The following is a 27579-nucleotide window of genomic DNA, read 5'->3' as shown; positions in this document are numbered from 1 at the left end:
AGAAAAAAAAAAACCTTTACAAATCTTACATCTGATAAGACTCCAGTATCCAGAATATATTAAAAACTCTTACAATTCAACAATAAGACAAATAACCTAATTTTAAAATGAACAGGCCAGGCACCGTGGCTCACACCTGTAATCCCAGCACTTTGTGGGGCCAAGGCAAGTGGATCACCTGAGGTAAGGAGTTTCAGACCAGCCTGGACAACATGATAAAACCCCCATATCTATTAAAAATACAAAAAAAAATTACCCAGCTGTGGTGTCGCACACCTGTAAACCCAGCTACCAACCAGGGAGGCTGAGGCAGAAGAATTGCTTGAACCCAGGAGGAGGAAGTTGCAGTGAGGCGAGCTCCCACCATTGCACTCCAACCTGGGTGATAAAAGCAAAACTCTGTCTCAAAAAAAACCAAAAAAATGAACAAAGAAGGCCAGGCACAGAGGTTCATGCCTGTAATCCCAGCACTTCGGGAGGCCAAGGTAAGAGGATCACTTGATGCCAGGAGTTCAAGACCAGCCTGGGCAACAAAGCAAGACCCTGTCTTTACATCAACAACAAAGAATGGACAAAGGGGCCAGGCACGGTGGCTCACATCTGTAATCCCAGCACTCTGGGAGGCCAAGGCCAGCAGATCACTTGAGGTCAGGAGTTCAAGACCAGCCTGGCCAACGTAGTGAAACCCTATCTCTACTAAAAATACAAAAATTAGCCAGGTATGGTGGCAGGCACCTGTAATCCCAGCTACTGGGGAGGCTGGGGCAGGGGAATCCTTTGAACCCTGGAGGCAGAGGTTGTATTGAGCTGAGATCATGCCACTGCACTCCAGCCTGGGTGATAAAGCAAGATTCCATCTTGATAAAAAAGGACAAAGAATACGAATAAACATATCTCCTAAAAAGATATGGAACTGGCCAAAAGCACATGAAAAGATGATCAACATGATTAATCATTAGGGAAATGCAAATGAAAACCATAAGACACCACTTCACAACCACTAGGAGAATTATAATTAAACAGTCAGAGAATAACATATGCTAGCAAGAAACTAGAACCCTTGGCCAGGGCCAACACTCATGCTTGTAATCCTAATATTGTGGGAGACAAAGGCAGGAGGACCACTTGAGGTCAATAATTTGAGACCAGCTGGGACAACATAAGGAGACCTTATCTCTATTAAAAATAAAACTTAAAGGCCAGGCACAGTAGTTTATGTGTGTAATCCCAGCACTTTGGGAGGCCAAGGTGGGCAGATTACCTGAGGTCAGAAGTTCGGGACCAGCCTGACCAACATGGAGAAACCCCATCTCTACTAAAAACACAAAATTAGCTGGGTGTGGCGGTGCACACCTGTAATCCCAGCTACTCGGGAGGCTGAGGCAGAATTGCTTGAACCCGGGAGGCAGAGGTTTCAGTGAGCTGAGATCACGCCATTGCACTCCAGCCTGGGCAACAAGAACGAAACTCCAACTCAAAAAAAATAAAATAAAAATAAAACTTAAAAACTTAGCCACGGGCCAGGCGCAGTGGCTCACGCCTATAATCCCAGCACTTTGGGAGATTGACACTGGTGGATCACTTGAGGCCAGGAGTTCATGACCAGCCTTCCCAACATGGCAAAACCCCGTCTTTACTAAAACTACAAAAAATAGCCAGAGATGGTGGCACACACCTATAGTCCCAGCTACCTGGGAGGCTGAGGCAGGATAACTGCTTGAAGCTGGGTGGCAGAGGTTGCAGTGAGTCAAGATTGCACCACTGCACTCCAGCCTGGCCAACACAGCAAGACACCATCTCAAAATATATATATATATATATATATTTACCAGTTTATAAAAAACGGTTGATCCAAATTATTTTTCTGACAAAATGGAACAAGATTAAACTTTAAGAATTTTTAAAATAGGCAACCTTATAAAGGTTGTGAACCAACTTTTGGATAACACAGTTTAAATCAGTTACCAATATACTGGGTTGGATAAAGAATAGTTAGTTGTGAGGCCGGGTGCGGTGGCTCACACCTATAATCCCAGCACTTTGGGAGGCGGGTGGATCACGAGGTCAAGAGATTGAGACCATCCTGGTCAACAAGGTGAAACCCTGTCTCTACTAAAAATACAAAAATTAGCTGGGCATTGTAAGGCTGGTTGCGTTGCGGAGACCTCGGACACACCCCCTTCCCTCTCCGGGAGCTCAGACGCTCCCCCCTCCCTCACGGAGAGCTCGGACACACCTCCTTCCCTTGCCGGGAGCTCGCACACACCCACCCACCCCGCTCCCCGCCAGAACCTACCTGATAGCATTTTGTCCAATCCAGGCCCCACTCCCTGCCTGCCATTTTGTCTTCCTACCTACCATTTTGTCCTATCTGGGCCCCACTCCCTGCCTACCATTTTGTCCTATCTGGGCCCCACTCCCTACCTACCATTTTGTCCTATCTGGGCCCCACTCCCTGCCATTTTGTTCCATTCGGGCCCCACTCCCCGCCATTTTGTCCCACTCACCTTGGGCACAACCAATCAAACGCCTCCACTCCCTGTAAAACCCCACGTCTGAGAGGAGTTCGCGCGACTTCTCTGGCCCATCCTGTAGGATCGCAGAACATCACAGGGGAGCCTGAATAAAACCTTTTGCATTGGATTATTTTCGTGCTGGCCTCAGTTTCTTCATCTTACTCTCGGCGAGAACAGACCTTACAGGCATGGTGGTGTGGCACCTGTAGTCTCAGGTACTCGGGAGGCTGAGGCAGGAGAATTGCTTGAACCTAGGAGGCGGAGGTTGCGGTGAGCCGAGGTCGTGCCATTGCACTCCAGTTTGGGTAACAACAGTGAAACTCCATCTCAAAAAAAAAAAAAAAAAAGGAATAGTTAGTTGTGAAAACATGACTGCGTTATGTGAGGCAGCCCAAAACAGATGAGTGAGTCTAACCAGTCTGTACAGTATTCTCTTGGACTCAATTTTTTGTCTTTGAAGAAAAGAATGTTGCCATTTCTTTTAGTAGAGGGAGGAAGTCTTTCCAAGGGAATTTCATCTTTTGCTTTTAAGAAACAGCATGAAGTTCATAATGATTTTCATTTTGTATCTGCTGGTTTTCAAGTGTTTTTAACTTAAACAGTCAGTATTCCAGAATAGCCATTTAGAGGATAAAGAGGAGGAATTGTGAGGAGTGGGGAGGCTCCAGAGAGGAAAAATTTCAGCTAGCTTTGACACAGTGTTTTGTAGGAAGGCAATCTTTGAGTCCTGAATGGACTTGTTTTTTAGCCTCAAGATACCAATGAGAAATGCATACTTTATTGGGAGTGTTGGCCGGGTGTGGTGGCTCACTCCTGTAATCCAAGCACTTTGGAGGCCAAGGCGGGCGGATCACCTGAGGTCGGGAGTTCAAGACCAGCCTGAGCATCATGGTGAAACCCCGTTTTTATTTAAAAAAAAAAAAAAAAAAATTGGGAGTGTATTTTATAACCATGGTCTTGTTTAAAGAATAAACTAGGCCAGGTGCAGTGGCTCACACCTGTAATCCTAGCACTTTGGGAGGGCAGAGTAGGCAGATCACCTGAAATCGGGAGCAGCCTGACCAACACGGAGAAACCCATCTCTACTAAAAATACAAAATTAGCCGGGCATGGTGGCACATGCCTGTAATCCCAGCTACTCTGGAGGCTGAGGCAGTAGAACTGCTTGAACCCGGGAGGCAGAGATTGCGGTGAGCCGACATGGTGCCATTGCACTCCAGCCTGGGCAACAAGAATGAAACTTCATTTCAAAAAAAAAAACCCCACCTAAGTCACTGTACCCCATGCCCACTCCATGGCCCAAGACCCTTTCACATGTAAATTCTAGAGTTGTAAGCCTTTAAAGGGCAGGGACTTTCTCTGTGAGCTCAAGTCTGGCTATTGGGCAGCTACGCCTCCTTGCTCCTGGCCGAACAAATCACCCCTTCCTTCCCAGTTCAGTGTTCAAAAGGTTTGTTTCTCAGCTTTTCCTGCTCCATTAAGACTGACAAAACAGACTCCTTGTGGCAATAAGACACCAAATTTCAACCTGACTCTAGTATCACATCGCATGCTCTCTGAGGGCTGCCAACTAAGAAATTTCATCTACATAACAACAACCTTGGCTTCCACAACCCTTTTATCTTAAGCATTCTTTCTACTGACGACTTAAGTGTTTAGACAGAGTTTAACTCTGTCAGCCAATTGCCAATCAAGAAATCTCTGAATCCGGCCGGGCGCAGTGGCTCATGCCTGTACTCCTAGCACTTTGGGAGGCCAAGGTGGGTGGATCACCTGAGGTCAGGAGTTCAAGACCAGCCTGGCCATCATGGTGAAACCCCCATCTTATTAAAAAAAAAAAAAAAAAGAAATCTCTGAATCCACCTGTGACCTGAAGCCCCTCCCCAAGATATCCCACCTTTTTAGACTGAAGCAACATACACCTTCCAGGTATTGACTTATATCTTTGCTCGTGACACCTGTCTCCCTAAAATGTATAAAACCAAACGATAACCCGACCACTTCAGGCACACTTTCTCAGGGCCTCTTTTTATTTTTTATTATTTATTTATTTATTTATTTATTTTTAAAGACAGGGTTTCACCGTGTTGGTCAGACTGGTCTTGAACTCCCGACCTCAGGTGATCTGCACAGCTTGGCCTCCAAAGTGTTTGGATTACAGGCATGAGCCGCCACGCCCGGCCCTCAGGGCCTCTTGAGACTGTACTCCGGGCCATGGTCACTCGTCTTGGCCCAGAATAAACCTCTTTAAATATTTTACAGAATTAGCTCTTTCATCAAGGGTCAAAGACAATAGGTTTCACTTTGTATGGTTGCTCATAATAAAATAATTCTGACATATATTATCTATATAGTCATGACTATAATGCATGAGAAATAATATAGCCAGGCCGGGGTATATGGGAGGCCGAGGCAGATGGATTGCTTGAGGTCAGGAGTTCAAGACCAGCCTGGTCAACATGGTGAAAATCTGTCTCTACTAAAAATACAAAAATTAGCCAGGTGTGATGGTGCACACCTGTAGTCATAGCTACTTGGGAGGCTGAGGCAGGAGAATCGCTTGAGCCCGGGATGTGAAGGCTGAAGTGAGGCAAGATCACACCACTGCACTCCAACCTGGTCAACAGGGCAAGATTCCATCCCAATAAATAAATAGATAAATAAATAAAGTAAAATAGCATCACAATGCTGGGCATGGGGCACACTGACTCACACCTATAATTCCAGCACTTTCGGAGGCTGAGACAGGAGGATCACTTGAGTTTGAGACCAGTCTGGGCAACAAAGCAAGACCCCAACTCCACAAAAAGAAATTTTTAATTAGCTGGGTGTAGTGGTACACACCTAGTGCACCTCCCAGCTTCTTGAGAGCCTGAGGCAGGAGGATCACTTGAACCTAGGCATTCAAGGCTGCAGTGAGCTATGATTGCACCACTGAACTCTAGCCTGGGTTACAGAGGAAAACTCTGATTCAATATATATATTTTTAGTAGAGACAAGGATTCACCATGTTGGTCAGGCTGGTCTCAAACTCCTGCTCTTGTGACCCACCCACCTCGGCCTCCCAAAGAACTGGGATTACAGACATGAGCCATGGAGCCTGGCCGAATGACCCAATTCTTAGGATCAACTTTCACTATACATCTCACCATGATCCAGGGATTTTTGCAATGATCCAGTCTATGAAGAAGATATTTCTTACCTAATTGCAATATAATACTGTTATTTACTGAATATTCACAGTGAGATCCTGCTGCCCCTGCCCACCTACGACCTGAGTTCTTTGTCCTGCAAGATACATGTAACCTTAGGGAAATTACAGGTCAGGTGTAAACGAAGTGTGGGAAATGGAGGCAGTGGTTCTGCTCTACATTGTGTGAAGAAGGCTGAACACTTTTGCTGGAGTGGTTTTGTCCCCTTCTATGTGGTATAAGTCTAGTTTACATATTAATATTTAGTATTTTATTCCTACTGTGCAATAAACCTTTTCAGGAGCAATAAACTAAAACAAAAACATCCCAGAAACCCATATTTAATTATAAATTAAGTTCTGGATTTCAATTTCTCTAAGTTGATTATGAACGGGAAACTTCCATAAAATGGCAACCTTTACCTTCCATCATGGAGGTCGAAGATAAATCACCAACCTCAAACAAGATGACACAAGATAGATGTGATTCAGAAGCATCACATCTATCAAAACTTAGTAATTATTTTAAGACTACACCTGAAATCAAAATGTGGATCTGCAGAAGTGGATTTACATATCACCCTGTGAATCATGACTCTTCACTTACTTAGATCAAATTACTTTTTCTTCAGAAAAGTACTTCAGTGTGACAGTATTAATAACACGTTTTTCTGGCTGGGCGAGGTGGCTCACGCCTGTAATCCCAGCACTTTGGGAGACTGAGGTGGGCGGATCACTTGAGCCCAGGAGTTCGAGCCTGGACAACATGGGGCAATTCTGTCTCTACTAAAAATCCAAAAATTAGCCGGGTATGCCGATGCATGCCTGTAATCTCAGCTACTTGGGATGGGAAGCTGAAGCAGGAGGATCACTTGAACCCTGGAGGGGGAGGTTGCTGTAAACTGAGATTGTGCCACTGTCTTCCAGTCTGAGCCACAGAGCGAGACGAGGCTCCATCTCAAAAAATAGGCCAGTGCAGTGCCTCACTCCTGTAATCCCAGCACTCTGGGAGGCCAAAGAGGGTGGATCAGCTGAGATCAGGAGTTCAAGACCAGCCTGATCAACATGGTGAAACCCCATCTCCACTAAAAATACAAAAATTAGCTAGGCATGGTGGCGCACATTCCAAATCCAAAAATAAGGAATTGAGAAGGGCCACGATTCTGCAGCATCCAAATCTGGTGAAGCACTCACAGGAATCAAGAGTTCCTTCCTCCCCCCGGGCGGGGGGCCTGCGAGCGTCAATGTGTGCCCCATGCAGGCACTGCAGCACCGCCCCACCGGGTTCCGGCCCCAGGGCCCCTTCCGGGCCGTCAGTAGGGCCTCTTTCCGGTCCTGACAGAGCCGGACACAGGTGCCCCGCCCTCCCGGCATTCCCCGGGGTGGCCGCGGGCTGAGAGAGGAAAGTTCCGCTCCCATCACGCGCGCGTGCGTACAAGGTGGCAGCTCGAAACCACGGGCGCGGCCGTAGGCGCGCGCCCCGCCCCTCAAACCCGCGCGCTCACGCACTCGCCCCGCGGACGCGCAGTGCCTGCTCTGGGGCCGCAAGGAACCGGCTCGTGGCGGGCGAAGGCCAGGAGGAGGGCGGGGCGCCGGCGCTGGCGGGCGGGCCGAGGCGTGAGGGCAGGGCCGGCGGCGGGCGGCTACACTGGTGTCGGCGCGGGTGCAAGCGCCATGGAGGCCGAGCGGGGCCCCGAACGCCCGCCTGCGGAGCGCAGCAGCCCGGGCCCGACGCCGGAGGAGGGTGCGCGGTCCCTGGCCGAGTTCGCGGCGCTGCACGGCGCAGCGCTGCGCGCTTCGGGGGTCCCCGAGCGTTACTGGGGCCCTCTCCTGCACAAGCTGGAGCACGAGGTGCGGGGAAGGGCGGCGGGGAAGGGCGGCGGGCACGTGCGGCGGCCGGGGTGGGAGCGCGGCGGGAGCCCGCGGCGCGGGGCAAGAAAGGGCGCTCCCGGGCGGCGGGAGCCTCGCTGAACCACCCCGACCGCGTCCTGGACAGTTCTGGAGCGGCGTGGAGTTGGGGGCCGAGGAGTGACAGCAGGAGACTGGGATACCTGCGGCCCTGACCTGCCCGGGCCCGAGGCCGGCCCAAGGCTGCGGTGGAAACCTGAGCTCCTCCACACACCCGAGCCTTACAAAGCCCTGCTGGGAGTCAGATTCATCACCCCCACTTTACAGATGAGAACACTGCGGCTCCCAGAGTCCCTTCAGAGGGATTCTTTCAGCCGCTGCCTCAAAGGGGCGCCGGGAACCCTGTGAATTTGATTCGAGCCTCGGGTTCCCCTCATCTTGCAGATTAAAGAAAACAGACTGTGGGAGGTGGAAAACTCTAAAGAAAAATGGAAAAGGTTTAGGAGCATCTAGGTTCTCTCCTTTTTTGTGAGGATGGCCCATCCTGCTCACCTGCCTGCTCCACTCCAAAGCGTTTCTTACTGTCCTGGCTGGGGGTGAGCCCTGGATTTTGATTGCGTGCCCAGGGGCTGAAGCCACAGCACCTTCCCGGGCTGGCTGGCGGGGGGCGTCTTTAGCTGGGACCAGGCATCTCCTCCAGGTGCCACCTCCCTGACTGAGATGAGCCAAGTGGCACAGGTGATGAAGTGGAACCCCAGAGCCAAAAACGGACCCGGGCCGGGAACTAGAAGTCCGTGAGCCTGGCTCCTGGGCAGACCCCTCGGTCTCTGAGCCAGTTTCTCTCTGTGTAACCCTAGTTGGACCAGGAACCTTCCTACTGGAAACGTGCAGTGTCACCTCCTCACACTACAGTGTGACAGTTTCCTCTGCCCTTCACTTCTGCCATGCTTTCTGAGGACCGCTCTGGTCCCAAGCCTGCGCTGGGTGGAAGGGACCCTAGTTTGTTCATGAGGGCAAAAGGGTTCCCATGTGCTGCGTGGAAGGAGCACAGTGAGAATGACCAGCTCCTGCCCAGCCAGCCTCCATGGCAGCACACCCTCCTTTGCCCAGTCTTGCCCATCTGAGAGTCCTATTCTCCAGGAAGGGGACGGTGAGACAGCACCTGACTCCCACAGTATTGGAGGGATGGGAGGTGGCATGAGAAATACGCCTGGCACACAGGGTGGTCGCCACCTCGTCACGTCCCCCTGCCCAGGCCACCCTGCCTGCTGTTGCCCTACTAAGGGGCAGCCAGTGTTTTTCCGTGACCCTCCCTAGCCATTAAGGGCAGAGCTGAGTCACTGCTTTACCAGACACAAACTTGGAGCTCTTCCTGAGTGAAGCCACCTGCTGTTGTTGGCCCAGGTGTGGGGGAGACCGAGCAGCAGCAGGACCACCTGCCAGCGCCATGGGCCCTTCCACCCCTCGCCATTAGCCCTCCTGCCTCGCCTTAGGTCGGCTGCCCTGGAAAGGATGTGGAAACTAAAAGAGGTGTTTTTAAAGTGTCTATTCTTCTGTCTGCACAAGCTTCCCAGTTGCAAAACCACTCCCCTTATCTCCTGGGGAGCTCTTCCAGTCCTGCCATGAAGGGGTTGTGGTTACCCCCATTTCACAGCGGGGGTGAAGCCAAGCCAGGCTTCAGGCAGGCTCTCTGTCCTCAGCCTCACACTGTCCCCTGGGGATTTGGAGTACTGGAGTGGAAGCCTAAGGTCTTAGCCTCTCCCCAGTCCTAAACTGCAGAAAGCAATAGCCTCCCCAGACCCACCTTGAGGACAAAGGAGAACCGGATGCCCCTTGTCACGGGTGCCTTGTTTTCCATGTGACCCCTGGTTTGCTCCACCCTGGGCTATCTGCCTCCAGCCTTCGCTCTTGCTCCTCCCTCTGCCTGGAGTTCCTTTCCATCCTCACCACACAGCCTCATGTTTAAATCTTCCCCTTCGAAGTTGGCCTCTGATGATGGTTCCTCATCCATGAAGTCTTCCCAGGCCCTCCAGGCCCCAGAGCAATTTACCTGATACTCTTCAGGTGGCCTAGACCTTACTCAGCCGTCAGCTCCCTGGGCAAGACCACGAGTGTCATCCTCATGCCACCACAGGGCAGGTCCTGCCCAGTGCACAAAAGCCGCCTGTGCCTGAGGAGTTAGTTTCCAACTGCCGTTTTTGTTTTTGAGTGCAGTGGCATGATCTCGGCTTAATGCAAACTCCACCTCCCATGTTCAAGCTATTCTCCTGCCTCAGCCTCCTGAGTAGCTGGGATTACAGGCGCCCGCCACCACGCCCAGCTAATTTTTGTATTTTTAGTAGAGACGGGGTTTCACCATGTTGATCAGACTGGCCTCAGACTCCTGACCTCATGATCCTCCTGCCTCAGCCTCCCAAAGTGCTGGGATTACAGGTGTGAGCCACCACACCCAGCCTTTTCAACTGCTGTTTTTAATCCAGTGGGAACTAGGTTTTAGGGAGAAACTGGTATCTCTTGAGCCTCCGCTGTGTGCCAGGACTTCATGCATGCTGTTGATTTCATTCCATCTGTCCTGAAGGGTGGATGACACCCCCTCTTGCAAGTGAAGAAACTGAGTCTCAGAAGCGTAACAACGGCACCACGTGCTTACAGAGCATTTGTTGTGGCCGAGCCCCACTCTGAGCTCTGGGTATGAGTCATCTAATTCTCCCAGGAACCCTCAGAGGGAGGTTCTGTTATTCCCATTGTGTGGATTAGGAAACACGAAAGGGATAGTTAATAACTTTTTCAAGGTCACTTGTCTAGGAAGTGGTGAAACCAAGATTTGAACCCACACGGCCTGGCTCCAGAAGCTGCCCAGAAGCCCCCCGTGCCGGCTCGTGGCAGACAGTACGAAAGTGTGGCTGGGCCAGGGACCCCTGTGGTCCACACACACCAGAAGAGGTCATTTGACTGCCTGACTAGCCACACAGGCAGGACCAAGGCCCTTATCTCCCTGTCCTGCCTTCACCTGGGCCTTCGCTTCCTGTTGACCTTGATTTGGTGGGGCCAGGTTGGAGGAGGCTTCTCTGTGAGTTGCCTCAGCTATCCTAGTGTTGAAGGGTTCTTGTGGGGAGGGGGAAAATAGGGTGTCCCCCCTGGTCACCAAGATCCTGACTCCCATTGACCTCCAGTGTGACTGGAGCCACCCTCTCTTATCTTTGGGGCCTCTCTTTCCCTGTAATTCGAGGGGGATGGACTAGAGATACCTCCAGTGAGTCCTCACGGTCCCATCTCCATGCACAGTGTCCCGTGGGACAAAGGGCTCTGGATGACAGCTCAGGCGATGGTGGGTACATCAGGTCCCTGTTCTGACCCTGACTTCTCTAGGAGCATCAATCTCCCCTCCCGTAAGACTGTGCAGTTGCATTAAACAGGTCCCACTCTTCTGAAGGAGACATGTTTGTCCTTGAGGCCTGGGTGTGGCACGTTGGGTGGCTTTCTGGAGCAGAAGTCCCAGCCAGTGGTGAAGGCATTAGGGGTGGGGTCTCCTGCCCGCAGCCCTGCTGACCCGAGCTCTGGCCCCCAGGTTTTCGATGCTGGGGAAGTGTTTGGGATCATGCAAGTGGAGGAAGCGGAAGAGGAGGAAGAGGAGGCAGCCCAGGAGGTGCGGAGGAGGCAGCCCAACCCCGGGAGCGAGCTGTGCTACAAGGTCATCGTGACCAGGGAGAGCGGGCTCCAGGCGGCTGACCCCAACAGGTAGGAGCCTGGCCAGGGATGTCACCACGACCTTCACTTGGTGAAAGGTGGGAGACGCAGTAACTGCAGACGCTCCTGGGCCCTTCACCACCACTGGACATCTTCCTCAGGACAGCTTTGTGGTGAGCACATGTGGCCAGCAGTGTGTCCATCAGGGCTTCAGAGTAGTGTCCATGGCAACACAGGGCTTTGCTGTGGAGTCTGGGTGGACTGCGGCCTGGGAGCACCTCCCAGCCGCCTCATTGCCACAGTGGTCCTACTACAGGGGATGAGGAGTTCCAGTTTTCCTCGAGGTTACCCTCCAGGTTAAGGGTACAGGTCAGCTTTCCTCCTCTCCGGTCACGGCCTTTCCCTGGTCCTGCTGAATTGGAATCTAGGATGGGCCCCAGAACACCTGAGGACCTGAGACTCGGAGCAGGCCTGGCCTTGCCGAGGCCACAGGGTAGTTAGGGCAGAGCTGAGACTGTACCTCAGGCTTTCTGCCCCTAGGGACCAAGAGTGGCTATCCCTAGGACAGGCCTGCAGGCCCCTCTGCCAAAGGTTTTGTGGAACCTTCGAGAAACTTGCTGGGCCCCTGTGTCCATGCACAGCTCTTTGGGCAGGGGTCTGGTCTCTTCTGCAGAGCTTCTCCCGCGTCCTCCTCCAGCTGTGAGTGGGCAGTAGCAAGCCGCCCCGAATATGGGCAGCCCAGCACCTCCACCCGTGTGTGCTCAGGTTCACCTTCCCCTTCAAGTTCAGTGAAGTGAGTTCTGTGACACTCAGGCCCAGGAGCAGGTGCGTTAGATGCAGTGGCTGCCCTGGGAGCTCCCAGTCTCTGTGGGGCCTGCAGCCACATACCCCACTGCCAGCCATGTTTAGTGGGGGCCAGGGATCCAGGGTCTTGGATTTGGAGGCTGAGTGTTCATTTCAGCCCCACCTGCTTCTGAGCCTTTCTGCTTCCAGGCCCTCGTCCCTCTGAATCTCCACAATTGCCAGGCCCCAACAAGCTCTCCGTCCTCACCCCATCCCTATCTGTGTGCAGCACGCCTTGCTTCACTTGCCCAGGGTCACCCCGAAGGCCTGGCTCTGCCCTGCATCACATGCTCATCCACTTAGGATGGGCCAACCAACAAACCTAATACAAGCACAATAAGATAAATACTCCTGAACTTGCTCCCAGCCTGAGAACTGGAACATTGGCCGTCCCTTTCACTTTAAAAGGGGAACAGAGCTGGGGTCTGCTTTGCCCATCAGGCACCTGTGGGTTGTGTGTTCAGTGCCTCCTGATCCAGCAGGGCTCTGGGAGGATTATGGTCAGCCCCGTGTCCTGGAGGGTAGGGACAGCTCACCCTGTGCCACAGCCCCAGCATGCTTCCCGTGGGAGCTGTGCTGCAGGGTTCCTGTGTGCGGGGACTGGAAGCCTCTCCCACAAAACGTCCTTGGTGCTTGCAGAAGACCTGGCTGCATGGGTGAGCCCTGTGTGGCAGCCTCCGTGTCGTCTGCCTGTGCTGGCCCCTGCATGTATGGCCTTTGCTTTTGTTGAGCAGCTGCACTGTGCCAGGCCTGCAGGCAGCAGGATGGGCAGCATAGTCAGGCGTGGTGGCTCATGCCAGTAATCCCAGCACTTTGGGAGGCCAAGGCGGGTGGATCACCTGAGGTCAGGAGTTCAAGACCAGCCTGGCCAACCTGAAGAAACCCCATCTCTACTGAAATACAAAATAAGCCAGGCGTGGTGGTGGGTGCCTGTAATCCCAGCTACTCGGGAGGCTAAAGTGGGAGAATCACTTGAACCTGGAAGGCGTAGGTTGCTGTGAGCCAAGATCGCATCATTGCACTCCAGCCTAGGCGACAGAGTGAGACTGTCTTTAAAAAAAAAAAAAAAAAAAAAGATGGGCAGCATAGGCCTGGTCCACAGTGGTCCAGGGTCCAGTTGAGGACTTCACACTAGTGACCACTGGCGTGTTTATTACGAGTGCTTAGTGGACGGTAGGTGTACCACATATTTGGTCTCATCTGCTGCTGTGACAGCCTGGTGACAGGCAGTAGAGACCCGTGCTACCCTGCTTGAGAAACTTGAAGAGGCGGAGGTGCTTGCTCAGGATCACACAGGGAGTGAGCAGCAGCGCCAGCCCCTGACCCAGGCCCCCTGGAGTCTAAAACTGGGCATAACTACAGCACCTGGTAGACCAAATCTCAGGATGCTCCAGTCCTGGTGCCAGCACAGCCCTGGGCCTCTTCCTCTCCCCGCCTCCCTTTGCACTGTGTACGCCCGGCAGCCTCACGGGTGGCCTGTGCCCGCAGCATCTTCCTCATCGACCACGCCTGGACGTGTCGTGTGGAGCACGCACACCAGCAGCTGCTGCAGGTGCCTGGGCTGCTGCACCGCATGGCCAACCTGATGGGCGTCGAGTTCCACGGCGAGCTGCCCAGCGCGGAGGCTGTGGGCCTGGTGCTTGAGGAGATGTGGAAGTTCAACCAGACCTACCAGCTGGCCCATGGGGTGAGTGAGTAGCTGGGCCCCAGGCACAGGGAGGACGGGCATGGACACAGACCTCTGCTGCCCTGCGCCATCAGGGTGGGTGGAGGGCCGGCCAGAACAAGCCACTCACTTTCTCCTGTGGCTTCCTAGGGAGCACACTGTGCTGGGGACTCGGGTCCAGCTGACCTCCGAGCTCACAGGACACGGCCCTCTGACTCCTAAACTAAAAGGGCCCAGATGACTCAGCCACCTCTGTCCTGGCTGCTCTGATCCCGTCACTCTCCTAAAAGCCCTCGACTGTTCCTCACCCACCGCTGCTGGCCTCTCCGGACTCACCCCATGCTCCAGCCCCTTACCACTCTTAGTTTGGGAAAAGATACTTGTTTCTCATGATTTTGTCACCTCCTCCAGGGAGCCTTCCCTGAGCTCAAAGAGTACGCCCCCTCCCTCCATGCCCACAAACCCAGACACACCCCTACGGGTACTGAGCTGCGTGCCTTGTTTCCAAATGCCCTTTTACCATGAGTTGTCACCCTACATTATCCAGGCCTGGGTCTGGTCTGCAAAGGCAGGGCTGCTGTCCCAGAGCCCCTAGCTTAGCTAAAGGGCCTGGGGTACATGTGAGAGGGCCTTTCTGAAGATCAGAGAGATGGCTGTGGGCTGATGGGTAGTCGACGTCTGGGTTCCAGAAGGGAGTTCCCATGGTGGGCAGGTGGGCGAGGGGTGCCATGTGTGCTCTGTCTGCAGACAGCCGAGGAGAAGATGCCGGTGTGGTACATCATGGACGAGTTCGGCTCGAGGATCCAGCACGCGGACGTGCCCAGCTTTGCCACGGCCCCCTTCTTCTACATGCCCCAGCAGGTGGCCTACACACTGCTGTGGCCCCTGAGGGACCTAGACACTGGCGGTAAGTCCAACGCCCTCCCGCCCTGGAGGACAGGCCTCGGCCCGGTGTCCTGTCATCCCACTCTGATGGGCACACGTGTCTTGGCACAGAGGAGGTGACCCGGGACTTTGCCTACGGAGAGACAGATCCCCTGATGCGGAAGTGCATGCTGCTGCCCTGGGCCCCCGCCGACATGCTGGACCTCAGCTCCTGCACGCCAGAGCCGCCCGCCGAGCACTACCAGGTGCAGCCCTCCTCCACCCCCAGTGTGTCTGCCTGGTAGCTTCCAGAATGTTCTCTGTCCAGACACCAAATGTTATCAAACACCAGCCAGGTGCTAGGCCCTGAGCCAGTTACTGTGGGAGGCGTAGAGAGTTTTGGGAGCCTCTGAGAGACGAAGGGCTCAGAGAGTGAACACAAGCTGCCCGTGGCTGCACAGCTGGGGCTCCAGATCACAAGATGCCTGGTGAGGATGGTGCTGGTCTAAGTCGGTGGTGATTGAACCAACTATGCCCAAAACAAGGAGGTCAGTCTTATTGGCCCAAAGAGTGCTTACAAGCCTCTGTCCTCAGAGGGTCCATGCTGCTCCCTCAGGAAGGAGGGGGGCTGTGCAGTTGGTCTTGGCTGTGAACCCTGCTCGGCCCCCTGTCCGTATCTCACAAAGGCACAGGAACACCCAGTGTTCATACATCACATGCCTTTCTCAGCAGGCCTGCAAGTTACTGTCTTGGTCACTGTTATTGATAACAAAGGTGCTTTTAGTCTCGGTCAGGGCCCCGTGGGACTCATCTGGCCCACTCAGAAGTGCCTGGCTGGAGGTTGGAGCTCATCCGGGCCCCGTACGAGGAGGCTGGCAGGTTAGGGAGCCAGGGTTGGCAAGCCCCCAGTGCTGGGGGAGGAAGAGGAATATAGCCACCTCCAGAACCAGGCAGGGTTGGGTAGGGGGTTCCTGACCTCTGACCCCTGTCTCCTCCTTCCCCTGTCCTCTGATCTGCTGCTGCTTCCATAGGCTTGGACCAGCCCGCAAGGGAGCCTGTGCTTGGTACTTCATGGGCGTGTACTACTGTTCCTTACAAGTTTACAGTTCTGTTTTTATCTTCATTTTACTGAGGATGAGGAAATTGAGACACAGAGAGGTTAAGTCACTTGCCAAGGGTGGAAGAGCTGGAGTCCAGAACCAGGGGTACCTGGTAGCTTGTGGGCTGAGGCTGCAGGCTTGTCCCACAGGGACTGAAGTTGCCTTTCTTGCACACCAGGCGCAAAGTGCCTCAGAGCATTGCGGGAAGGGTTAGACGAGTTGACTCACATGAGAGTGGGTGTGCAGAGTGTGGTGTGTTTGTGTGGGCACTGCCAACTGCAGGGGTGGGCTGTTGGGGGGCCTCCTGGCACTTTCAGTCTAAGTCAGTGGTGATTGAACCAACCTTGCCAAAAACAAGGAGGTCAGTCTTATTGGTTCAAAGGCTCTTTATGAGCCTCCTGGAGCCCCTGCACCAGGAAGATGCTTAGTACACATTTACCTGACAAAGCAAATGCCTTTGTGAACGCAGCTGGAGGGAGAAAGACTTCCTGGTCTTGGGGTTCTTTGTTAATGGGACATGAACTGGAGTTCATGTTTTTCCTTGGGAACTTCTATGTTGACCAGAAAGAGGAGATAAAAGACCAGGCATCCCTGTTTTTTCCCATTTGACCCTTCACAGTCGGGTCTGTGGTCTGGGCCCGGGGTTGCCTATGTCCATTAGCTGTGGCTGGGTAACAAGTAACTCCAAAACTTAGCACGTTAAAACAGCAAACATTTATTATCTCACATGATTTCTGTGGGGCAGGAGTTCAGGACTGGCTCAGCGGGGTTCCTCTGGCCTCAAGTTTCCCTCGAGACACACAGGCTGCCTGTCAGGCTGCAGACCTGCTTCCACATGGCATGCGTGCGTGCCTGCTGTGTGGGTGCTGGCTGTTGGTTGGAGGCCTGGGCTCCCTGCCTTGTGGGCCTCTCCATAGGGGTGCTCAGGTGTCCCCAGGACGTGGTACCTGATTTCTCTCAGAGCAGCTGATCCCAGGGAAAGAGCAAAGAGAAAGCCTCAGGCTTCATGGCCTCCTCACAGAAGCAACCCTGTTTCTTCCACCTTTTTCCTGCTAATTAGAAGCAATTCCTTAGGTCCATCCCACCCTCAGAGATGGATGCCGCTCTGCCTTTGGAAGAGAGTGTCAAAGTTTGAGGGCATGTCTTAATCATTTTCTTTTAAATTGTTTTAAAGAGATGTGGTCTTGCTTTATCCCAAGCTAGAGTGCAGTGGCACGATCATAGCTAACTGCTGCCTCTAATTCCTGGGCTCAGGCAATCCTGCCTCAGCCTCCTGATTAGCTGGGATTCTAGGCAACCGCCACCAAGCCCTGCTAATTATTTAATTTTTCTGTAGGGGATCTCACTATGTTGCCCAGGCTGGTCCTACATTCCTTGGCTCAGGCAGTCCTCCACCTCAGCTTCCCAAAGTGCAGGGATTACTGGCTTCAGCCACCATGTGCAGACACATGGGCATGTGTTAAATTATCACACTGCTGAAGCTCAGGACAGGTCTCAGGGCTCCTAGAACCAAGTGGCTCCTCCCAGGAGGGTTTTGGCACCCTCTCACCCCCAGTGATTTCCAGGTAGCATTGAGAAGATGTGCAGCAATGTTTACCTTGTTCTTTTGACACCAAACTAGGACTGTTCAGCACCTCAGGGCTCTGGAGCCCCAGAATCCCGGGGTGAAGGGGTGGTTAGAGGTTTTGGGGTATTGGGAGTGAGGAGCAGCCATTCGATGGCCTGTGAGGCCATAGAACTTGGCACTGGGCAGGGAGACTTGTGTCCCCTCCCTCTCTTCCTTTTTTCTTGGAGATGGAGTCTCACTCTGTCACCCAGGTTAGGGTACAGTGGTGTGATCTCAGCTCACTGCAACCTCTGCATCCCGGGTTCAAGCGATTTTCCTGCCTCAGCCTCCCAAGTAGCTGGGATTATGGGCATATGCCACCACACCTGGCTAAATTTTGTATTCTTAGTAGAGACAGGGTTTCACCATGTTGGCCAGGCTGGTCTTAAACTCCTGATATCATGTAATCCACCTGCCTTACCCTCCCAAAGTACTGGTATTACAGGCATGAGCCACGGCGCTGGCCTGTCCCTCCCTTCCTTAAGCTCATCTCTGCCTCTGGTGTGTTTCCTTCTAGGCCATTCTGAAGGAAAACAAGGAGAAGCTACCACTTGCCATCAGCCAAGTGGTGTACCCCGATGACCACGTCTTCAAGTACGTAGCCCCCTTTGCTTGGCTGGGACTTGTCCTCAGTCACTGCCTCCCAGGCTTCGTGGTTCCCACAGCCCCAGAACATGGGCACCCAGTAAGTCAGCTGCGTCCTGTCTGGGTACAGCAGGGATGAGTGCAGGGAGTGGAGCTCTTAGGATCCAGAGGAAATGCTGCAGGAAGTGCAGGAGTGATCAGGGCTTCCTGGAGATTTTTTTTTTTTTTTTTTTTTTGAGATGGAGTCTCCCTCTGTCACCCAGGCTGGAGTGCAGTGGCATGTTCTTGGCTCACTGCAACCTCTGCCTCCCGGCTTTCAAGCCATTCTCCTGCCTCACCCATGAGGCCAAGCGCAGTGCCTCATGCCCATAATCCCAGCACTTTAGGAGACCAAGGTGGATGGATCACTTGAGGTCAGAGGTCAACATCAGCTTGGCCAACACGATGAAACCCTATCTCTACTAAAAATACAAAAAGATTATAGTGGTGGGCGCCTGTAATCCCAGCTACTCAGGAGGCTGAGGCGGAAGAATCGCTTGAAATCTGGGAGGCAGAGAATGCAGTGAGGGGAGATCAGGCCACTGCACTCCAGCCTGGGCGACAGAGCGAGACTCCTTTTTAAAAAATCACCCTTGAAAGTTAAAAATAGAAAATGCTGGCAGTGGGTGAAAGGCCCCCTGGGTAGGAGCATTGGCCACCGCTGGTCCCATCCCACCCTTGTCCTCTGGGTACCATGGGGTCACGTTACCAACTCTGCATGTCATGGGGCTGCTCCAGTTACCCGGTTGTGCTCATTCATTCCTGGAAACTGACACACAGCCAGACCCATGCATGCCAGGAGGGAGCCTTTGCTGGCCGTGAACATGCTGGGCACCTAGAACAGGCATCTGGGCTGCCAGGAGGGCCCCTCCCAGGAGTCTGCAGGTGTGGCTGCTGAGTTAAGGAAGGCCAGGCCCCCAGGTTCAGGCTGGACCCCTCGCGGAAGCAGTCAGGTGAGGACGCAGAGATACAGAGCAGGTTCCGCCCCAGCCTTCCCAGGAGCCCCTCCCCGAAGCTCCCAGACACTTCCCTTGGCTGCCCAAATCTGACCCAGATGGAAACAGGCAGGCTGTTCACTCTGCCCTCTCTACCAGGCCCAGGGGCTTTCCTCCCTGCTGGCCTCTGCCCCAGCCGGGCAGCCCAGGGACTCTTGCTGAGACGTGAATCTGGTGGGGACCTGACGGGCCTGAGTCCCTCCACCTACTCCGGGGCAGAGGCCTCACCAAGGCCCTTGGTGTGTCCGTGTGAGATTGGTGGCCCCAGCCTCATCCTCTTTTTTTTCCACGTGAGGTGAAAGAACTAGCACATAATAAACACCCAAATTATGCCATTTAATTTTAACGACAAATGTGAGGTAGCCTGCGTGGTCCAGCCCTGCAGATGGGGAGCCAGGTGTCGAAAGGGTACGGACTGCCCCCCTCCCTCGGCACGCTGGAGGGAGTAGGGTCTGAACCCGGCTGTCCAACATCGTGACTCGAGCCCAGGACTCACCTCAGTCTCATTAGCTTCAGAACAGGGAGGGGAGTCCCCGAGCCAGGGCTGGTGCTCCATCCAGTCCCGCTTAGACGCGTGAGGGCCGCGGTCACCCAGCTCAGGCTCTCCCCGCAGGGTCTACACGGACATGCAACAGGTGGTCAGCAGCCTCACCCACCCGCGCTTCACCGTCACCCCGAGCGAGGCAGACGCCGACATCCTCTTCAACTTCTCACACTTCAAGGACTACAGGTGAGGGCACTCTCGCCCGCAGGGGCTCTCCCAGTCAGGGCCTGTAGGCATTGCCGGCCTCCGAGTCTCGGCCTCCCCTTAAGCTGGTGCACCTCCCTCCGCCCTGCAGGAAACTCAGCCAGGAGAGGCCGGGCGTGCTGCTGAACCAGTTCCCCTGTGAGAACCTGCTGACCGTCAAGGACTGCCTGGCCTCCATCGCGCGCCGGGCGGGCGGCCCCGAGGGCCCACCCTGGCTGCCCCGGACCTTCAACCTGCGCACGGAGCTGCCCCAGTTTGTCAGCTACTTCCAGCAGCGGGAAAGGGGGTAAGCCTCAAACACGGCGTGGGCGCGCTCCATGGCCCTTTCCCCCGGCCCACGTGTCTGCCTGCTCCTCCATGAGCACCCACTGTGGAAACTGTGGTGCAGGAGCCAAGCCGTGGGCACCGAACGTCACAGCCAGCCTCGTGGACTGCAGGAGCTCTCCACTGCAGCACAGCCCCCTGGGCTCTGGCAAACCTCTCCTCATTTCCCAAGCCCTGGCCTCTGACAGCTCCTCTCTGGCATGCCCTCAGCTCCCGAAGAGATGTGGGCTGCCCTCTTCTGCCACTGGGTCCTGGGGAGGCACCATCTCTGAACACAGGCCCCAGGCACCACCCAGACAGTCCTTCTGCTCCCCAGGGGTGAGGACAACCACTGGATCTGCAAGCCCTGGAACCTGGCACGCAGCCTGGACACCCACGTCACCAAGAACCTGCACAGCATCATCCGGCACCGAGAGAGCACTCCCAAGGTGGGTCCCGCAGCCCAGGGCCCTGGCTGGACAGTGAGAGATGGGACGAAGGGGGCCAAGTGCCATGGTCCTCACAGATAGGTCCAGGCTAGGCAGGGTGGCTCACACTTGTAATCTCAGCACTTTGGGGAGCTGAGGAGGATCACTTGAGTCCAGAGGTTTGAAACCAACCTGGGCAACACACGGAGGCCTTGTTTCTACAAGGAAATAAAACTGAATGAGCCAGGCATGTTGGCACGCACCTGTAGTCCCAGCTATTCGGGAGGCTAAGACAGGAAGATCACTTGAGCCCAGTAAGTTGAGGCTACGGTGAGCTATGATCGTGCCCCTGCACTCCACCCTGGGCAACAGAGCAAGACCTTGTCTTTAAAAAAAGAACTGTCCTGGGTGCTTCTGATCTCAGAGACCCTAGCACCTAGTGTGCCGGGTATGGCTGCCCAGCAGGGTGAGGTAGCCAAGCCTGGACAGGGAGCCTCTCAAGCCGTGGTAAAGAGTCGTAGTGAGGGGACATCCAGAGGCAGTATTGGGGCTGCAAGACACAAGATCCACTTGGGGTGTACATGGTCAGAGGCTGTGGGAACTGCATCACAAGGACAATTGTCATGCAGAGTTCAGGCCATGGGATGAGGGTGGATGGGTGAGAATTTATATTCCATTTCCATTAAAAATGAATGTAAAGACTTTGCTGCAGGTACGGCAGCTCACACCTGTAATCCCAACACTTTGGGAGGCTGAGGCAGGCAGATCAGCTGAGATCAGGAGTTTGAAACCAGCCTGGCCAACATGGAGAAACCCTGTCTCTACTAAAAATACAGAAATTAGCTGGGTGGGGGTGGTGGGCTCCCATAATCCCAGCTACTCAGGAGCCTGAGGCAAGAGAATCGCTTGAACCCAAGAGATGGAGTTTGCAGTGAGCAGAGATCGTGCCGCTGCACTCCAGCCTGGACAACAGAGCCAAACTCTGTCTCAAAAACAAAACAAAACAAAACAAAACAAAAAAACAGACTTTGCGGCAACCTAGGCAGGTTTGAAAAGGCAAAAGGAGGAGTAACGTGCAGCCACGTCTGTGCCCCTCATGGCTTTGTGTGCTCGGGAGCCCCAAGGGGCTCTGTCCTGGCCCAGGGGAGGGGAGGCGAGGGCTGAGCTTGCACCTGTGTCCTCCAGGTTGTGTCCAAGTACATCGAAAGTCCCGTGTTGTTCCTTCGAGAAGACGTGGGAAAGGTCAAGTTCGACATCCGCTACATTGTGCTGCTGCGCTCGGTGAGGCCCCTGCGGCTGTTCGTGTATGATGTGTTCTGGCTGCGGTTCTCCAACCGGTGAGTGGAGGGCTGGCCGGGGCCAGGGTCGGGGAGCTGAGGGACTGGGTGGAGGTAGTGGGTGGGCGATGGGCCCTTTTTTGAATCAGAAGGTGTTGATGACACTCGTCCTCCGTCACTTACCCAGTGAGTGGCCCTCGGAACCCGTCTGCCTTGGTGGTCGTTGGTGGTGACTTGCCCTACCCCCCTCAGAGTCCTGGCATTGCCCGCAATGGTGGATGTGAACATTCTTCGTGAAATGGGCACCAGTGTGAGAACCAGGTGCCGTTTTTATGGACCTGCAGAGACTTCACAGCATCTCACTCACCTCCACCCCAGCTCGGTGGGGCCAGGGGCCTCCCCGACCTCCACAGACGAGGGAAGAGGCTCCTGCCCCAAGCCCTGAGCCCCTAGCTGGGAAGGCTGAGTGGACAGTGCCTCCCTCGCAAGGACGAGGCCAGCTCAAGAACCCATACATGTGTCCGCGTGCTTGTCTTCCAGGGCCTTTGCACTCAACGACCTGGATGACTACGAGAAGCACTTCACGGTCATGAACTACAACCCGGATGTGGTGCTGAAGCAGGTAGGGCCTGAGGAAGCCGTAGAGCAGATGCACGTGGAGGCCAGTGCAGACCCAGACCCTGCCACGCCTACACTGCCTCCTGGGAGGACTGGCCTCCTGGCCCTGTCCCAGGAGCTGCCTCCTGAGTTCCTGCTATGGAAGGCGATTGTTAGCACTGCCATGATGAGCCAGGCTGGGTTCTGTGTTGTCTCAGGTAGGCCTCCCCACGGCGCAGAGGGGCACTCGCTGTGTTTGCGATGACACGGATGCAGGTGCTGGTGGGTCCAGCAGCAGGCTGAGACAATGGGTTCCCAGCTGGGCTTACTCCTTACCGCTGCTTCAACCGGAAAAGCAGCCAGGGCAGGCGGAAAAGCAGAGATTCATGCCGGGAGGTCCCACCTGGTCTGGCTACCTGCTGGCCCGTGACCCTGCCTGGGTCCAGGGCCTCCTGTCTTCCCTGATGCACAGTGCTGAGCACTGCCCCGTGCGGCCAGCACTCAGTGAATGGCAGCTGCAACATCTGAGCGCCTGGAGCTCAGGGGCATCTGGACAAAGGCCCTTCGAGAAACTAGAGCTGGCCAGCCAGAGCACCTGGGCCAGGTAGACACAGCCTGCACAGAAGCGAGAGGCCAGCTCTGGGTACAGGAAGGAAGGAAGGAAGTCCTGGAAGTCCTCTCTGAGCTGGCAGGTTATGAGTGTTTCAGATACATAAAACACCTACCCCACCCTGCCTGTCACCAGCCCGCAGGCGCGTGGACTCCTCCTGCACCCAGCACCAGCCTTCCCCTGCTCCTGAAGGCTGTCATTCCCAGCCCCGTGTTGATTCTTTTCAGCATGAGTATGTCCCTGACCATTCAAGCTGCTGTTTTGCTTATTTAGGTTTTGTGTCTCGTTTTGTTTTGAGAGGCAGGATCTCACTCTGTCACCCAGGCTGGAATGCAGAGGTGTGATCTCAGTTCACTACCATCTCAGTCTCCTGGGCTCAAGCGATCCTCCTGCCTCAGGCCCCTGAGTGGCTGGAACTACAGCCACACACCTCCACGCCTAGCTAATTTTTTTGTATTTTTGTAGAGACAAGGTTTCGCCATGTTACGCAGGCTTATCTCAAACTCCTGGATGCAAGTAATCTGCCTGCCTCTGCCTCCCAAAGTGCTGGGATTACAGGCGTGAACCACGGGCCCAGCCCTACTTGGGTTTTTATATAAATATCATCTTTTGGAACAGATCCTTCTGCAGCTTGCTTTGTTGGCTGAGTGGCGTGTTTTGAGTTTCAGGGTTGTTGCTGAGCATGGCTGCAGTCTGTGATCCGAGGTCTTCGCTAACGATAAACCATGACGCAGGAACACGCGTGGAGGCACCGCCGGGCCGTGCCCGTGTCCGAGGAGTCCTCTAAGAGGACTTGGAGAAAGGGCCCTGCCGTGCCGTGGTGGCTGTAGCACCAGCGCACACTCCTCACAGGGGCCGGGTGGTCCTGTTGCTTCTGTCCCCCTTGTCCTTACCTGTGTTGAAGCCTTCTCACTAGGACCCAGAGCCCCCAGCAGGGCCCTGAGACGTGGTTGGAAGTCACCCTCAGGGTCTCGAGGGTGACTTAGAGCCAGCCGTACTGTGGGGGTCATCCCGAGAGTCCTCTCCTGGAGCCCTGTGCCTGGGGACATGTGTCCAGCACAGCGTGGATGGCAGGCTTCCTTAGGGACCTGTCCTGGCTTGTCCTTTTCTGGGAGAAACCTGAGCCAATGCCACCTTCCTCGGGTGTGTTTTGGGTAAAATCATGCATCCCTCGAGCACTCTGAGCCGGCGCTGAGCCAGGGAACAGGTGGGCCCTGCCTGTGTCGGGGTCTGAGCTCTGCCTCCTCTGTGCCATACCAAGCTGAGTGTGAGGGTGGGTACCACCCCAGGGCCTGCAGTTTCTGGAGCCCTGGACATTCTGTGTCTTGTGTGAGCCTCGAAGCAGCCTGGCAAAGTCAGTTTACTAGGCAGGGCACATTTTTCCATTTCACAGAGGAGGAAACAGGCTCAGAGAAGTTAATCCATTTGTCCAGAGTCACACAGTAAGACCCAGAGCTAGACTCCATCTCCTGCCTCCTGTTAGTATGCTGAGGGACTGGGGCTGGCTGCTTGCTCCTGGAACCCCCACCCAGTGTCAGAAGTTCCTGGTCCTGGCAGTGGCAGCCTTCCCGCTCCGGGCCCAGTGGAGGCCTGGGCAGAGCGTGATAGGCCCTGTGTCTGTTGCAGGTGCACTGTGAAGACTTCATCCCCGAGTTTGAGAAGCAATACCCAGAATTTCCCTGGACAGACGTCCAGGTAAGTCCTGTCCTGCACACCACCTCAGGCCGGTCGGGTGGGTCCCAGGCTGGGGGTCTGCAGGAGCTGCCTCCCTCCTTCTCAGCTGGCATGGGCTGGGAGGGGCCTTTGTCCCCTACAGTTGATCCTTCTCCAGAGGCTGGTGAGACAGCGTGGGTTCCCTTCCTGTCTACCCTGGGTCTTTGTGGGTGCTCCTGAGAGGGAGAGAGTGACCTGGAGGGGCATGTGGGGCACCCCTGGGACAGCCAGAGGGTGGTAGCACTGCCTGCCCCCGAATCCCAGGTGTTTGGGGTGTGGGCTGGGCCCGCACTTCCGACAGCGGCATTCTGGGTGCTGTGTTGAGCTCCTTGGGGTAGTGGGGAGCAACGGGGGTCTGAGGCAGGAGACGGGCAGATTTTCGGAAGGTGGGTGCCAGAAGTGAGAGTGCAGGTGTTGGGTGGAGGTGGCCTTGATGAGGTCTACAGACAGGAAGCTATGGGAAGGGGCGACTTGGGCCATGTGGGGTCTGGGCCTCAGGCAGGGGCAGCAAACCCCCTCTGTTGAGAGGCTGCTCTGAGCAGGCCTCATAACTCAGCCTCCTCCATCCCCAGGCTGAGATCTTTCGGGCCTTCACGGAGCTGTTCCAGGTGGCCTGTGCCAAGCCACCGCCCCTGGGCCTCTGCGACTACCCCTCATCCCGGGCCATGTATGCCGTCGACCTCATGCTGAAGTGGGACAGCCATCCAGATGGTAAGAGGGGCTCCCCATCTCCTGATCCAAACCGCCAGGCACCCCCTCCGCCAGCCAGCCGTGTACCTGGAGAAGGCAGGGGCCGGCCCCAGGCTGTCTTCTGGCTTGAACAGGCCAGAAATCAGGGTTGGGGAAAGCTGTGGCTCGGCCCACAGGGAAGGGAAGTACCTGCTGCAGAGTGCAGAGGGGAAGGGCCGCGGGTTGGGCCTCTGTGTCAGGGTGAGCTCACGGGACAGGGGACCCTCGGGAAAGGCACCCTGATCATCCCAACCCACAGACCCCTGGCTGTCCCCGCTCTTTTTTTTTTTTTCCTAAACTGAATATCCAAGCTTAAAGGGACAGACTCTCATCTTAGGGCTGGAGGCAGCCCCGGCCTTTCCTAGAGAAGCAGACGTCTCCTAAAGACCCCAGTTCCCCAGTTCCGGGCCCAGCTCTGCCCTGCCCATCCCCTGGGAATCAGAGCTCAGGTCCTCGGCCTCCCCAGCCTTTGCTGGGTCCCCAGGCCCCTGCCCTTGCAGGAGCGGAGGCCGACGAGCCTTCACACTCTGCCGCGCTCTTTGTTGTCAGGAAAGCGGGTGATGCAGCCGCAGATCCTGGAGGTGAACTTCAACCCTGACTGCGAACGAGCCTGCAGGTACCACCCCACCTTCTTCAACGACGTCTTCAGCACCTTGTTTCTGGACCAGCCCGGTGGCTGCCACGTCACCTGCCTTGTCTAGACACTCGCTGTCCTGTGCTTGGGGCAGGATTCCAACCTCAGTTCTCGGAGCTGCTTCTGCAAAGGCCCCCACGCCCCTCCCCACACCGGCCCTGGGCACAGCCTCAGCCCCAGGCCTCTGTCCTCCTGAGCCCCGCTCCCGGCCTCAGAGTCTGGGAGCACAGCGTCCTCCTCCCACCTGTGGGTCAAAGCAGGACAGGATGGTGTCCCCAGGGCTGAGCACTGCCCCAGGCCCTGTCATCACCCCTCAGCACCATCCGTGCAGTAATGAGTCTCTGGCTTAGCCAAGGCCTTCGTTCCTGGCATGGAGAGTTTGTTCCCAGCTGCGTTTCCGGGGGTGCTGGGGGAAGGGTTCCGTGGAGCGAGACAAGGTGTCCTTGGGAGCAGGGTTCCACAGGGAAGCATTTGGGAGCCCTGTGTCACATAGGGCAGGCGAATTTCACTTCCAGGGTCTCTGCTCTTATGCATCAGGATGCTCCTGGGACGGTGTGGGCCCCACACTGCACCCACAGGGCTCTATGTGACAAGTGCCCAGGAACAGCCTGAGACCACCGCCCGGCAGGCCCGCCTTGTCCCCATCCAGCTCACCCAGAACCTTCACCAGCAAACTTCCCGCTGAGGTCCCAGCAGGAGTCGCCATCTTCTGCTACCGTTTCCTTTCCCATTTGCTGAGGGTCACAGACCCCGATGGGGAAGTCAGTCCCTGTTTTCCCAAGGATTGCCCTGCTCGCTGGGCCACTCCTCAGGGTCCCGCCCTCGTCTGAGATGGGCCAGGATCCTCCGGCAATGGGGGCCTGGGGCTGGGGCTGATGGCGGACGGCAGAGCGTGCGGCTGAAAAGGATTCCAAGGAGACCTTCGGGTTTAAGTCAGATGCACCTACCAGATGCCACCTACCAGGATCTACAGTCAAAATATTGGCTTTTTCTTATTTTTTAATCTATGGGAGAAAAATGTAAAATTCCAGTTCTTTTCTAATTGTGTTTCTGAAAGTTGGAGTCAGCTGCCAACATTTTTTTTTTGGCTACAGTGTGCCTGGGCCCAGCTCACGGGCAGTGGGTGGGCCTAACTCCCCAGGCAGATGGGAGCTGCTTCCAGAACCTTCCAGTACACAGGAGGGTGGGGCTAGGCATGGCGGTGTCTCCTCTTTGAAATTAAGAACAACCTTTCTTGTAGCAAAGATGCACCTGATGATGGTGCCCTCCCCATGTTGTCTGGGCCCCTGTTTACAAGCATGCCTTGCCCTTCCTGGGGGGAGCCACGCTCTAGCCCCTGGGGGGCCTGTTGCAGGGGCAGGGTGGGCCCATTGCCCTTGGTGGCTCCTGGAGAGCTGCTGACATGCTGTCCCCTCACTTGGTTTGTGCTGCAATAAAGGCCATCTTCTCTCTCTCCTGCCCTCCTTGCTCTTTGGATCCTGGAGCCACAGGCTCAGCATGGCCTGTCACCCCTATTGTCACTGAAAAGCCCCAAAAGACCAAGAAGTCACCTTGAGAAAGTGGGAGAAGAAAGAAGATGGCCCTTAGACAGCAGGCCTCCA

General features: G+C 55.0%; 1 protein-coding gene across 4 annotated transcripts; it reads left to right on the top strand.

Moving 5' to 3' along the window:
- Nucleotides 1–7380: 7380 nt before the first annotated feature.
- On the top strand, nt 7381–27557 carry TTLL12 (tubulin tyrosine ligase like 12). Of its 4 annotated transcripts, none has more exons than XM_064368185.1 (15): nt 7381–7557; nt 11123–11292; nt 13573–13771; nt 14498–14657; nt 14747–14880; nt 17838–17914; nt 19553–19669; nt 19779–19973; nt 20328–20439; nt 21604–21755; nt 22236–22317; nt 24529–24597; nt 25188–25326; nt 25894–25960; nt 27469–27557. In XM_064368185.1, the coding sequence occupies exons 1-15, from the start codon at nt 7381–7383 to the stop codon at nt 27500–27502; spliced, it is 1884 nt and encodes a 627-aa protein (XP_064224255.1). In that variant the 3' UTR covers nt 27503–27557. The 4 variants fall into 4 exon arrangements, 3 of the variants coding, with proteins under 3 accessions (XP_064224255.1, XP_064224253.1, XP_064224254.1); XM_064368183.1 differs by lacking the exon at nt 27469–27557 and adding an exon at nt 26516–27431; XM_064368184.1 differs by lacking the exon at nt 27469–27557 and having other exon boundaries at nt 25894–26310.
- The last annotated feature ends 22 nt before the right edge of the window (nt 27558–27579 follow it).

This window comes from Aotus nancymaae, unplaced genomic scaffold (genome assembly GCF_030222135.1).
Source record: "Aotus nancymaae isolate 86718 unplaced genomic scaffold, 86718_ANA_hifiasm-v0.15.2.pri h1tg000076l, whole genome shotgun sequence".
NCBI lineage: Eukaryota > Metazoa > Chordata > Mammalia > Primates > Aotidae > Aotus > Aotus nancymaae.
Note: the sequence above shows the minus strand (reverse complement) of the source record. Positions and strands in the feature narration are given on the sequence as shown.